We start from the raw sequence: 14,870 nt of genomic DNA on the forward strand, positions 1-14,870 counted from the left end.
AGTTTTATAAATTATATAAATATATAGTTTACTTGTGTTATATATATAAAAATATTAGTTTCCATGTTATTATATATATGTATACATACATATATGCTTACATATACATACATACATACACGAACGAAAGACGTGAGAAAACAAGTGTTATATGGTCGGTTTTTAATAAAATAGTTTTATTTAATTATTATTATTAATAACATACTTATTAAATGATTTAAAAAGAAAAGATAACAAAAATACTAAAAATTCGGGGTGGCGGGGTTCGAACCCGCAACCTGCCCCCCGTGAATCATATGACCTAACCAGCTGGGCTATCCAGGGGCGTGCAACATAACCCATAACCAATCTATTATAAACAGACGCAAACACTAGATTTGACTAAGAACCCTAGCGAATTCAATTAGCCAAATCTGTTGATGTTAACCCTTAGGGATTTTGATCGTCATGTTCTCGCGATCAATATACAGTAACCAATTACCTCAAACGAATACCGGAGATGGATGTATTGATTCCCACAATTGCCGGCCAAGATGATAACAAAACTAATATAGTTATGTATGGGGTTATTAAAGGCGATGGTGAGAGGGTTATCTGTGTGATTATAATTGAGTTTATACGATAGTTTATATAGGAAATGATTATAAGGTTCATTTAGATTTTAAATCGGATAATCGTTAACGAAATCGGACGAAGTTTTCTAATTGATAGTGACGATGAGGCTGATGATAACGATGTCAATATGATTACGAGATCAATTAACACGTTTATAGCAAAAATTATGGTCTAAGTTAACAAATTAAGGATTCGGGTACAAAAAATGGAATGTAGTCTCGGGTTTGGATATGGATATCCAGATGTATAATATGGGTTATAACGTAATTTACAATTTAAGTCCCTGATGTTTAAGGATGGACACAAAAGAGATAAATCTTGCATTTTGGGTTAAATGTGTCAAAATTCAAAATATATAATTATTAATAATTAAATATTAATAAAATAATCAATTTAATTCGATAAATGCGGAAATATTATTAATGAGGAAGCCCGGACCCGTAAATGGGTCGGGTAATGTTTACAAATGAAATAAGGGAAAACCCGAATTGTTACATAAGCTAAAACAGAACAATCAACCTACATAAACGTAGCGGAATAATGAAATACAAATTAGGAACAAAAACTTTATACAAAAACAATAAACATGACAAATGTGGTTGGCACTGGTTATAAGTTTCTTTAAGGTTTCTTCTGATTTCACAATTGTTCAACAAAATGGGATCTAATTAACCGTTCTTGCTTACACAAAAAAATGATCAAAATTGTGGTTTCTAATGTACTTGTATGGTCCAGATGTATGTATACGTGTACAATTTGTGTGTAGATCGATGGAAACTTCTGATCGACAACAACGCTGGTGATGCTTCACGGTGGTGATGCGATAGTTGGCTTTCGAAAAGAAACCAGTAAACACGATCAATGGTTGGTGGGTACGTAAACCATAACCGGCGACCAATCCTCTAGGTGGCAGTGAAGGAAGAGACTGGCTGTGTCTTGGATGGTTCTCGTTTTGGTGACTATTTTACGACATCTAAAAGAAAAAAGTTTAATCAACCTTTAAAATGTGTATTCTTGATTTTAAACATTCTAGGAGTACGAAATTAGTAATGTAAGTGTACCAACAATATGTTTTTGACACCTCTTGTCGTAGGATGAGTAGGATGAGGCAGGTAGCTTGAGCAGGGCACATGGTGGATGAATAAAGAAGCTGGCGTTCGAAGACACAAGTTGTTTTTATGACTTTAGGTTTAACTTGAAAGACAAGAATGTTTAATTAAGACAAGTATTGAATTATTATGTAATGTTTTATGAAAGTTTTAATATTCCGCGAAAGTTTTATTCAACTATGATATTTAGAACTGTGTTTATGAGTAAATCCAACGTCCAATGTAGGGCACCGGTGACGGGGCCTTACAAGTTGGTATCAGAGCAAAGTTCGAGAGATTTTAGCATCCTACATGCTTAGACTCGAACAGAGAATGGGATGTAAGTAAGAAAAGAAAGAAGATGCCAGTTCAAGATAGCCATGTGTCACTCAAGCAAGCTTAATAAAGGTAAAGCATATGGTTAAATAATGTGTAAAGATGTTAGCTTAATTGCTAATGGAAGGATATGTGTATGTTAGGGATAGGATTAATTTGTTTGATTGATTAACTGTTTAAAAGTAGAAACTAGCATAAGGGAAATCATAAAGGGAAGTATGTAGAACCTGATGAGTAATGCAAATAGTTAATTACACAATTGGCCAATGTCTTTAACTACTTACCTTACGAATCGTGTGCTAAATAATTCCTAGAGTGATAACGTTTGTGTTTCCTTATAGAATACGAATGGGTGGAACTAGGAGAGTTGCTGGACGGGGAGGTCATACGGGACGTCGTGGTAGGCCACATATTGTCTGAGAACCTTCTGAAGAACCAATTGTCGACTAGGGAGAGGGAAGAAGCGAAACTCCACGAAGGCCAAGCCGCAATGAAGGGTATCAACTTGATTTTTCCGTTCAAACTGCCATTTCTCAAGATGTAGCTGCCGCATTGAAGATTCTGCATCCTAAAGGATCCGCTGGAAGTCATGCTAAAACCGTTGAGAAACTTGGAGAGAACTATGGAACCAAACAGCCTACCGATGTCGTAGATTATGCGGGGAAACATACACAAAGGATTGCAGGCAAGGAAACATGCAAAGTGTGCGGGAAGATGCACCTAGGAGAATGCAAGGCTGATTCAAACCAGTGCTACCGATGCGGGGAGAAGGGACACATCTCTCATGAATGCACCAAGGACCAGATATGTTACAAGTGTGGTAAGTCGGGTCACATAGCTAGAGATTGTGGAGAAGCCATATTGGTGGAGGAAAAGAAAGATAAGAAATGGGCTACTCCAGCTAAGCGGTCTGGCGATATGGTGGTAACAACTGATGAGAGAAAGCTTAAGGTTGGAAACAGAGACTCTTGTAATATGTGTGGGCAAGTGCACCTGAGAGAGTGCAGAATGGGATTAGGTGTTTGCTACAGGTGTGGAAGGGCAGGACATTACTCCTGGGAGTGCAAGGACCACCATAGGTGTCATAAATGTGGAGGGCGTGGACACCTAGCAAGGGATTGCAGGAAGTCAAGGGAAGAGCACGGAGCAGAGAAGAATGTTTGAGGCTTAATAGTTTCCTCCATATGTTTAGAGAAGACCATTCAAGAAGGCTAGCTGCTAGCCATAAGTTTAATCTATGTTTGATTTATTAATGATTTGATGTGTGTTATTTTATATTAAAGTTTAGACTGGTGTTTCTCTGAATTAATTACGATATGAAATTGTCATGAATGGATTTGGGTTGTGGTGATTAATTTTGTCATGATAGAGTGTCGCCTAGGCTCCAGTGTTAAATAGTATGAAGCAATGAAAGACGAGACGAGATTTCCCGAATCAAAACAAGAAACAGTGCATCGAGGGTCTCATGGACAAGCTACCTTAAATAGCTAAAACACATGAACACCACTCGGTGACTGCAAGTAAGGAGTAAGAAGGATAACCCGAAAAGCAAATATGATCCAATAAAGTGCGTGAATATAGGAAGTGTTCCTTTTACAAGGAATAAGCTAGGTTTCGGGGACAAAACCTCTTTAAGGAGGGAAGACTTGTAAATCCCGAAATTCTAAAATAATACTTAATATATTATTTGCACCAAGTGAAATAATTGAGTTAGTGGAACGATAATAATAATAAAATATGAAAAAGTAAGTAGGCTATTTAGATGGAATAATTTATGGACCAAAAAGGAAAGATGGGTCTTAGGTCCATGGGCTTAAGGGAGTATAAATACCCCCTTAAACCCTAATCCTTTCCATTTCCATCCATCTTATCTTTCAAGAATCTCTACACACTCAAAACACACACATACAAACCCTACATACGGCCGCAAGCAAGAACGAGAATCCAAGACCCAAAACCAAGCAAGATTCTTGATAGATCTTTGATAGTTAAGCAAGATACAAGATTAAAGTTCATCACCAAGCTAAATCATAACCTAAAAACGAATAAAGGTACGTTCTTTAACTTTAAAGGTTATGTTTTTATGAACGGTTTGTTATGAAACTTAAAAATAGAGTAGATCGGGACTAAACAAACCATAAAGTTACAAACTTGACGTTTAAAATGAACTAGATGAACACAGTAAAGGTTACGGCTCGTTTAAAGAAACCCTAGATCTAGTTTTGGACATCTTTAGCCTAAAGGTTCAAACTTTATGGTCACTCGGGTCAAGTTTTGGCCAAAAATGGTTAAAGGAATGTTTATGGGTTAATACCAAGCTATAAAGAGGTATTAAAGTCTTGAAAGATAATAAATATGGTGATAAACGAACCCAAGACGTTCAGCCTATTCGAATACATTAAAGAACCAACAGCTCATTCGCTTACAATCCTTATATTCGCTTACAGTCCTTATGTTCGCTTACATCTCCTATACTCGCTTACATGTATACTCGCTTACAATGTATACTCGCTTACATGTATACTCTCTTACAATGTATACCCGCTTACATGTATACTCTCTTACAATGTTCATTAGCTTACAATGTTCATTAGCTTACAATGTGATCATTAACTTACAAGGTGATCATTAGCTTACAATGTGATCATTAGCTTACAATATGATCATTAGATATAAGTGTATTCTAATACCATTCGAATACAAGGTATTCAAATACATTAGGGTTAAAGATGAAAACAATCTAAGTAAAAATGTATTCTAACTTAAACCATTAGATTAGACCCGACTTAGCCATTTTTGGTTGAGATATGTGAATAGGATATGTATTGATACGTATAATTAATGTACAGTCAGTGGAGCTCAGCAAAAGAAAGGAATAACGATTAACGGAGAAAGAAACAAGATCTATGTGAGTTTCTAGCCCCATTTCTTGTTATGTTTTCGGGGCTGTGTGCATTCTCAATATGATTAGTTAATACACTTACCTTAAGTGGTAAGTGCATGCTATATTTGATATATGTGATAGATATCAACGAATACTTGTTGGTATGTGAACAATATTCGGATATTGCACGTACTGTCAGGTATAAATAAAGATATGAATGTTATAAGTAATGTATGGATGATATATGTATGTTATGAATGAATGTAAAGATGCAGCTAGGTACAGAAGAAAAGGGACCGGACCCTAATAATATTCGAGGCGGAAAAGGGACCGGGCCCTAATAATATTCGAGGTAGAAAGGGACCGAACCCTAATAATATTCGAGGCAGAAAAGGGACCGGACCCTAATAATATTCGAGGCAGAATAGGGCGTAATAATACTCGAGGCAGTAGGGCGTAATGCTCTTTAAAATGTATAAGTATGTAAAGTATGAATAGATATATGGTATGTAAAGAAAGCATAAAGGAAATAATGTATAAGTATATGAAAGTATTGTATGTCACTTGATTAACTAGAACTCACTCATCGTAGCTGACTTTTAGTATGCACGCATGTGAGTAGGATGAGGCAGCTAGCTTGAGCAGGGCACATGGCAGATGAATAAAGAAGCTGGCATCTGAAGACACAAGTTGTTTTTATGACTTTATGTTTAATTTGAAAGACAAAATGTTTAATTAAGACAAGTATTGAATTATTATGTAATGTTTTATGAAAGTTTTAATATCCCGCGAAAGTTTTATTCAACTCTGATATTTAGAACCGTGTTTATGAGTAAATCCAACGTCCAATGTAGGGCAACGGTGATGGGCCCTTACAGTTTTAAGTTAAGGATGTGTTATTCATACACCCTTTACAGGGTGTATATAAAGATAATATGTGCGTTAAGAGGGTGTGTGAATATCCAAAAAGGGTGTATGAATAACCATTGCCTTAAGTTAACAGATTAAGGATTCGGTACAAAAAATGGAATGTGGTCTCGGGTTTGGATATGGATATCCAGATGTATAATATGGGTTATAACGTAATTTACAGTTTAAGTCCCTGATGTTTAATGATGGACACAAAAGAAGATAAATCTTGCATTTTGGGTTAAATGTGTCAAAACTCAAAAGATATAATTATAAATAAGTAAATATTAATAAAATAATCAATTTAATTCGATAAATGCTGAAATATTGTAATGAGGAAGCCCGGACCCGTAAATGGGTCAAAATGGTTACAAATGAAATGAGGGAAAGCCCGAATTGTTACATAAGCTAAAACAGAACAATCAACCTACTTAAACATAGCGGAATAATGAAATACAAATCAGGAACAAAAACTTTATACAAAAACAACAAAACCTGACAAATATGGTTGGCACTGATTATAAGTTTCTTTAAGGTTTCTTCTGATTTTACAATTGTTCAACAAAATTGGATCTAATTAACCATTCTTGCTTAAATAAAAAATTGATCAAAATCGTGGTTTTTAATGTACTTGTATGGTCCAGGTGTGTGTAAACATGCACAGGCTGTGTGTAGATCGATGGCAACTTTTTATCGACAACAACGCTGGTGATGCTTCACGGTGGTGATGCGATGGTTGGCTTTCGGAAAGAAACCAATAAACACAATCAGTGGTTGGTGGGTACGTAAACCATAACCGGTGACCAATCCTCTAGGTGGCAGTGAAGGAAGAGACTGGCTGTGTCTTGGATGGTTCTCGTGTTGGTGACTATTTTCCGACATCTACAAGAAAAAAGTTTAATGAACCTTTAAAATGTGTATTCTTGATTTTAAACATTCTAGGAGTAAGAAATTACTAATGTAAGTGTACCAACAATATGTTTTTGACACCTCTTGACTTGTCGTACTCTAATAGGAACTAATGGGTACGATTTTTAAGTCACTACAAATTAAGATGTACTTTTTTGTACTTTAGACACTCGGATACTCGATGTACAAAAAAGTTCTCGATCTTTAAATGAGTAGGAGAAAACACCTCCACCAATCCAAGGGCATCAAATAATTGTAGAAAATTGATATTTTATGATATTGCAACAACTGTACCGGCTCATTGTGAAGTAGTGCCGGTTTTTCAAGAAGGCCATGTTAACTTGTAGTGTTTTGTATTCAATAAAACTCATGTCACCTGAAAAAAAGAAAGATTTTTACTAGTAGTGCTTTGTATTCTATAAAACTCCTTTTTACTAGTAGTGTTTTGTTTTATCTTACCACGTTTAATCATTAATTACTAAATAATTTGTGTCTTATTGATCTAATCAAATAATTAAAAAGTAAGATTTTGGAGACACTTCATATTGATCTATTTATTTATTGGCGAGCAAATATGTCTCATGTTATATGTCTCATGTTATACATTATAAATTTGAGATTGAGTTTGAAAACAACTTATTTACTTACTTGTGTTTTCAAAAAGCCAATAAGTTAAAAATTGTTTGACAATGACAAAAATCTTTTTTATTTTAGCCTTTTGAAAGCGTTAAAAATCATTTTCTAAAAATCTCAAATCCTGACGTTTCAAAATGGCTTTCGAAAAAACCAATAAGTCAATAAACAGTTTTCAAACTCGATCTCAAGCATGCTCTTAAAGGGCCAAAACGTCTACCATGCACCCTGTTACAAGAAGCCATTTGTTTAAAAAAAATAAAAAGGCAATATTTATCTTACTAATCTTTTTTCGCAAATAAATCACAGATCTTTGATAACTGATGAGTCCATATCTCGGTTCTTGATGAATAACTTAACCGAAAGAGAAACTAGAGAAAAACAAGCTATATGGATGGCTTAAAGAAGCAACCAAAAGACAAAATACATATATTTTTATTTTTAATTATTATTGCATAAGGGATGAATGGCTGCATATAACCCAAATCTTGACGTGTTTAAGGAATGCCACCTTCCCATAGCGAAATCAACATGTCATTCTCTTCATCACACATGCTAAAACCTGTAAAACCAAACTCCATATCCCATTGATCAGCTTCATTGGAACATAGTCCCATTATTTTTAAAGAATCTAAGTTCAAGCTTTCATTTTTCTCCGGATTTTCAGCATCGATTTCCGCCAACCGTTGTTTTATCTGATCTTCATCAAAGGTGCTTGAAACCCCATCGGTGTCAATAGCTTCGACATTTAAAAAATGATCGATGTTAAACAACTCATTTGTATCCATTTGTAGACAGTTTCCCGACTCCAACTCGTCACTGATAACATTATCATGATGAACTTGACATTCTTTTACATATTGTGTGACAACATTTGAATAATCCTCCTTGTCCATATCGACTTGTTTGTCCATCATCGTTGATGGACTTAATTTCTTGGCGGTTGATATAGAAAGTGACTTGCTATTCTTTAAAAACATATCCTGGTTATACTTTTTCGCGACACTACGGCTTACACGACCGACTCTTCGCTTCTTTTGAGAAACCAAGGTGCTTATGTCTATAGACGCTTTTGCCTTATTTTTATTCGTGAAGAAACGATAACTTTGGCGACTTAGACGAGAGTTCCAGTGGTTTTTAATCTCATTATCTGTTCGACCGGGTAGATGACTAGCTATCATTGACCACCTACATAAGAAATTCAAGGAACCCTTTGACTAATATAATTAAACTTTCATGTTTATAAAGCGAAAAAATTTACATAATTAACAAGGAGAGAAAAAAAAAGACGGTTATATGACCTTCTTAAGTATCACATTTAATCAGCATATACGCATTAGTGCATTATGCGATTCTTAAAATATAGCTTCGAAATGAACGTCCTCTCTCTCTCTTGAGATTGGTAGAGTTAATGTAAAAACAATAGTTTTGTGAGAAACATAAGAATAGATGTACACCTTTGGATCTAGGATTTAACGGTTGAGATTGTTAGTGTCTAAAGTTGTATAGTTTCTTATTTACATGTTATAGTATCCTATTTAGGTGGTGTACTTGATTTTTAAATTCTTCTCACACTTCTCACAAAACAATTATTTTTTATTTGAACCCTTATACCCTTGAAAACTAACGTTTTTAATAATCTTTTTTCTATGTTAGTGTTATTTAAGTGTAGTTTTATCAATTATTTATATATATATATTTATAATTAAATTTTTGCAAATAAGTTTTTATACATATCTATGTTTTTTTACATATGTAAATTTGTTAGTATATAAATTTTACACATATGTAAACTTGTGATTAATATATGTAATAATTTTTTTATATATAAAATATGATAAAACTACTCATAAATAATGTTAATATATAAAAAAATTTAAAAATTGTTTTGTTCTTGAGAGTTTCTAAAATTTCTTAACTTTTTATAGTTCTTAAATGATAACAACCATATATATATAATTTGAGAACTTGTTGAGTTTTGAGAACTTAATTCTTAACCATAAGTTTAGTTAGATTATGTGATCGAGATTAAATCAGATTAAAAACTCAAGTATAAGAGAGAATAAAGATGTACAGTGATTATACTAACTTAAACGGTCGTTACACACTTACACCTACGTAAAAAGTCGACTTGGTGCATAAAAAATGTTGTAATTTTTCTACGTACATGTAACCTACATATATCACATATATGTAAAAAAAATTTTAAAAACAAAATTGTTACGTTGAGTTTTTTCGAGTTCTCAAAACTCAAAGTGGTATGTGTGTGTGTATATATATATACATACACACAGAGAGAGAGAGAGAGAGAGAGAGAGAGAGCAAAGTTATAATAAGAAATAGATTTTTTTCTAAGAAGTGTAGTGTGATTTCACCATTAGATATAATAAAACACACCGCATAATAAAACACACTTTCCATATCTACCATCAGATCAACATATTTAACGCACCGGATTACTTCTTACACTTCTTAGACACACTTCACTTCTTATTTTAACATCACATTTTATATATATATATAAGGTGACGTTAAAATAAGAAGTGGAGTGTGTTTAAGAAATATATATATATATATATATATATATATATATATATATATATATATATATTAAAGTTAAAATACAAAGGGAGACAAAAATGAGAAGTGTGAGAAAGATTTGTGACCATACAAAAAACCCATTAAAAATAAATTCAAAAAAAAATATTAAAAAAATCAGAACTCAAAATATAACTAAAAAACGAAAAATCTAAAAAACTAAAATGTTTCCGACATCATTCCCGTTCAAAAAAAATAAATAAAAATACAAAAAATAAAAAAAAAATTGACGAAAAGACACAATGGTGAGATCAAAGACACAATGACGAAAATGAACAAAAGACACAATTATAACTAAAAAAAGACAAAATATATCGCAAAATATAATGCAATGCTGAAAAAAATATAACACAATAATGCTGAACAAAATATAACACAATATAATGAAAAAAAGACACAATGTCAAGGAAAAAAGACACAATCAATGACGAAAAAATCACAAAGCACAATGATAAACAAAAAGACACAACAACTTTTTTCACTTACTATTATGGTTTTTTTTATGAGAACAAGAAAGACGGTGGAAACTTGGTACCGATACGACTCAAAACTTTGTACCGATTTGGTACCGACGGTACCAAATCGGTACCGGTATCAAAAATGTTCATCCCTAATTGGGACTGCTATTTGCCAATATTACATCTTTGAAATTATCTAAAACCAATTTTCTTAATAAAAAGATAAAGATGATTATTGCCACATAGATGTTTATTAACAGCTATGCGTGCCACGCAAGCATCTAAATAATGGATTAACTCCGTTAGTCGCGAATCGTTGGTAAAAAATACACATTTAGTTTGAATCACCACCAACCAAGAGTGAAGTTAAAATTATTATTTGTAATTAATAGGTTATAGTTATGATTATTTTAAAAAAATTTACCCTAAAAAATGATGTGATAACTCACATGTGCTAAAAAATTAATTTTAAAATTACCGTAGGTTTAGAAGTTATAATTATGTAAACTCTTAAAACGCATATAAAATTGCCCTGTTTTTTTACTCTTTATATTATTATATTACTAGTTTGAGCCTCTCGTGTTACAGAGGTTTATTTAGGTTTTTGTTTTTAATCATTTTGTTATTTTATATTTGTAATATTTGTTTTATTTTTTAACGTAATTTTGTTTTGATTTAATATGTATATATTAGTTTGTTACGTTCATTATTTTTTTAACGTTTGATCTTTTTCAATTGAGATATGTAGGTTTTTTAGAATTATAACAAACGAACTTAAACGAACACGATCATGCTGATTTTTTTCTTCAAACAAACAAACATGAACATAATTGTTTGTATTTTGAAAAATGGCGGTTATTGTAGGTGACAATGGTGGTTGATGCATGAGAGGGGAGGTTGACGATGGTGGGTGGTAATCGAAAGTTAACCAGTGATGGAGGTGATAGACCAATGACAGAGAATATGTAGGGGAGAAATATTAAATTAGGGTTTGATTAGGAAAGAGTTTATCAAATAAATGAGATGTTATAACCCGTTTTAGGGTTATCCGGTTTTGGTGAGCTCCATGACTAGCGAAAATTATTGTTTGATGAGTAAGATGTTATTTCACAAATAAACGAGATGTTATAACCTGTTTAAAGGCTATCCAGGTTTGGTTAGACCCATGATCCGCGGAAATTATTGTTTGATTAGGAAAGTGCCACAAAACTGAGACGTTATAGCCCATTTAAGGACTATTCGGGTTTAATGAGACCCACAACCGCGAATTGGAATCAAACGCCTGAGAAGTCTTAAATAACAAATCAAGCAATCTAATGGTTTAAGATAGAGTGAGTAACAACCAGAGATTGAGATATAAGGCTTTTTTTAGACATTTATATAGATTGATAGTGTGTACAAAGTATTAATTGATTGTTCCTTTTACTTCTATATTCCTGATTTATTTTGAACTTTTAACAAATTTACAAAGTGGGATGCAGAATTGCAGCCAAAGAATTGAAACGTGTAGGTAAAGTGTCTCTTTATGTTGTTAGGGTTAATGCATGTGGTCATAGGGTACGCGTATAATCATGTGTTGTACCAACTTATATTAAGACACCTCCGTTTCTTTATTAACATATAGAATTTAATACATAAGGTACGATTCATAAAGAGTGTTGAAAAGGACAAAATGGTAGTTAAAACGTATAAATGCCATTGTATTTTTTTATTCATTAAATATTTTATAATTTTTACCATATTAACTTTAATAATTTTCTATGAATTTAAACAACATCTACAACTATACGGTAAATTTTTTACCTGCATATATTTTATATTTTCACTTTTAACTTAACTTCTTCATAATTTTTAAACAGTTATATCTTTTTTATACATTAATATATTTTAAAAAACATTGCATCATAAATCAAACATTTTATTATCTTTAATTTAAGTATGATATTGCTATAGTTTTTTCAGTTTAAAAAAACAATTTACGTATGGGTGTTTGCTGTCTGGTTTTGATGGTTTTTAAATTAATCCGGGAGCCAAGCCGTTAATAATGTTTTTTTGTTGTCGAAAATCGAAACCAATCCATTGAAAATTGAATCGGTTAGTCAAAAGTAAAAGAAAAAAAATCAACCGTGAAATCAAACAAATGATTGATTTGAATGGTTTCAACGGTTTCAAACCGAACAATGAGCGCATATGAACTTGTTACGTGATTACCAAGGTCTGTGTTTCCCAGTGCATCGCGTAGGCACCCGTCTAGTATATGTAACGCATATGGTCTCATTTTAATATTTGTATTATTATACATTATATATAGGGCATGTATCGAATCGGTCATTTGAGTTGACAAAACCCATGAAAACTCTATGTAACATCGTTTTTTACATAAGTAATATATGTTGTACATTTAATACAAAACATTGAAAAAAAAATTATTTTGTATTTTTTTACATTTTTAATAACTATTAAACATATTTTTTAAAAGAGAGAAAATGTAAGTTTATTTTTATATTTTTATTAACTTCAACTGTGAATCACACGTTTCAAACTTTAATTAAAAATGTTTGGTTGATGATAAGTTTTAAAGTTTTCTCAACTAAAATAGTTTTTTATTTTATCCTAACCTTATATCAAAAACTAAAATTTGGTGGAATCATACCTTTTACTACTCATCCTTTTGCTAATTTTGTTGCATACCATACAACTTCCAAACTACTGGTACAACTTTCAAACTACTGTTTAACTTGGCACTGATTTTTTGAGTAACCGGGTGATGGTTGGGCTAGGTTGGAAGAATGTGGCTGCAAAGAAAATAATCATTTCCCCTTTTTTCTAAATGTAATGGCCCATGGCATATAAATTTATTTATTTTATAATGACTTGCAAAAGTCACAAGCATTTCTTTCGTTCATTCCTACAATTCTAATAAATAAGGGTATAATACATCGGATAAATATAATTTAAACATATTTTGACTCATCTTTCTAATTTTTTACCAAACAAACTTCGCATATAAATAAGTTTTTCCTTTCATATATTATTTTATATCATTGCTTTACTTTATGATTATCCTATATATAAGATACATAAGCCGCTTCTACTCTAAAAACCTATATGACATGAAATAATAAATGAATTTTTTATGTTTCATAAGTTTTATGAATGTTGGTGTAGTACCAACTGGGCCGGCCTAAGGGATGGCTAGGTGGTTGACGGCCACATGACAGACACCCCGACGTTATGCCCGATATTTTAAAAAAAAAAGCTATATGTATTTTTATTAAAACAGTATATATACACAATAAGGTCTCCTCCAGATAATCGTCTTCACCTAACTCTTAAGATCATAAACCCTTTTCTTCTAGTTATGTCACATTATTTAATTATTTCTGTATCTTTATGAAACAAACTATGGTTTATATTTTATGCTACGAAACATGAAACGCTCAATATTTTGATAAATATTTTATTTAAGCACTTTCACGTGGGTACGTTATTGAGAGGGGGACTTCAGTGTCATTATTTAAAAGCTATTTTTATGTATTGACGGTCCAAAAGCTGTATCTAGAAATTGACAGTTGTGAAAGAAACATGCAAAATAGTTTCATTAATGGAGGATTTAACAAACCTGTTCCCAAAGGCTTTATGTAACATAACAATTATTTCATCCTCTTCTGGGCTTATATTACCTCTTTTCAAGTCTCCTCTTAAGTAGTTTATCCATCGCAATCGACAACTTTTTCCGCACCTCAACAACCCTTTCAAGAATTTTCGGATTACTCAGCGATTATATGAAATATGATAAAACCTATAATCTAATTAATATGTAAACTAACCAGCATTTTTAGGTAAGGATTTCCAAGAACCTTCCCCGTTGGACTGAATGTAGTTAGTCAGTATTTCATCTTCTTCGGCTGTCCATCTTCCCCTCTTGAGCCCTACCTTTTCACAACAAGGAGATCTTCCCATTTATGAAACTTTTTGATCAAGAAAAGAAAGAGAAGAGGGGGGGGGGGGGTGGTTGAGGGTTTAAAAAGTACAGAAATTTTAGTTGCTGTTGTTAGATTTATAGTGGTGTACCGAAGAAAGAAAATGCCAGGGTGGGTACACTTTACACATAACTTGTTAATATTGATTTATTTTCCTGACAACTATTTACATTTAATACAAATGTATATATGAAACATATTTATAACATTTATTAAGATGTATATAATACCTAGCCATTAGCCAAGCACCTCTCAAGAGAAAAAACATATGGGTATACAAAGAAAAGATGATATAAGTCATGAAGTATACAAACACTTGATTTGTATCTATATATACACCAACTCACAAATCAAAAATGAAAGTGGAAGTATGAATTAAAGAGGAAATGAAATATAATTTAAAAAATGGTAAACTAGAAATATTTTGTGATGTTAATTTGTTGAAACTTGAATTGTT

The 14,870-nt window shown here is 32.3% G+C and overlaps 1 protein-coding gene across 1 annotated transcript; it reads right to left on the bottom strand.

Annotated features, from left to right (window-relative positions):
• Positions 1-7,718: 7,718 nt before the first annotated feature.
• On the bottom strand, positions 7,719-14,393 carry LOC143613139 (uncharacterized). Its single transcript, XM_077086932.1, has 3 exons — positions 14,261-14,393; positions 14,053-14,182; positions 7,719-8,562 (listed from the first exon to the last, which is right to left on the bottom strand). The coding sequence occupies exons 1-3, from the start codon at positions 14,391-14,393 to the stop codon at positions 7,872-7,874; spliced, it is 954 nt and encodes a 317-aa protein (XP_076943047.1). The 3' UTR covers positions 7,719-7,871.
• Between the last annotated feature and the right edge of the window lie 477 nt (positions 14,394-14,870).

Source organism: Bidens hawaiensis, unplaced genomic scaffold, assembly GCF_021521415.1.
Source record: "Bidens hawaiensis isolate Kalapana, Puna unplaced genomic scaffold, B.hawaiensis_p1.1 tig00036725_1, whole genome shotgun sequence".
Lineage (NCBI taxonomy): Eukaryota > Viridiplantae > Streptophyta > Magnoliopsida > Asterales > Asteraceae > Bidens > Bidens hawaiensis.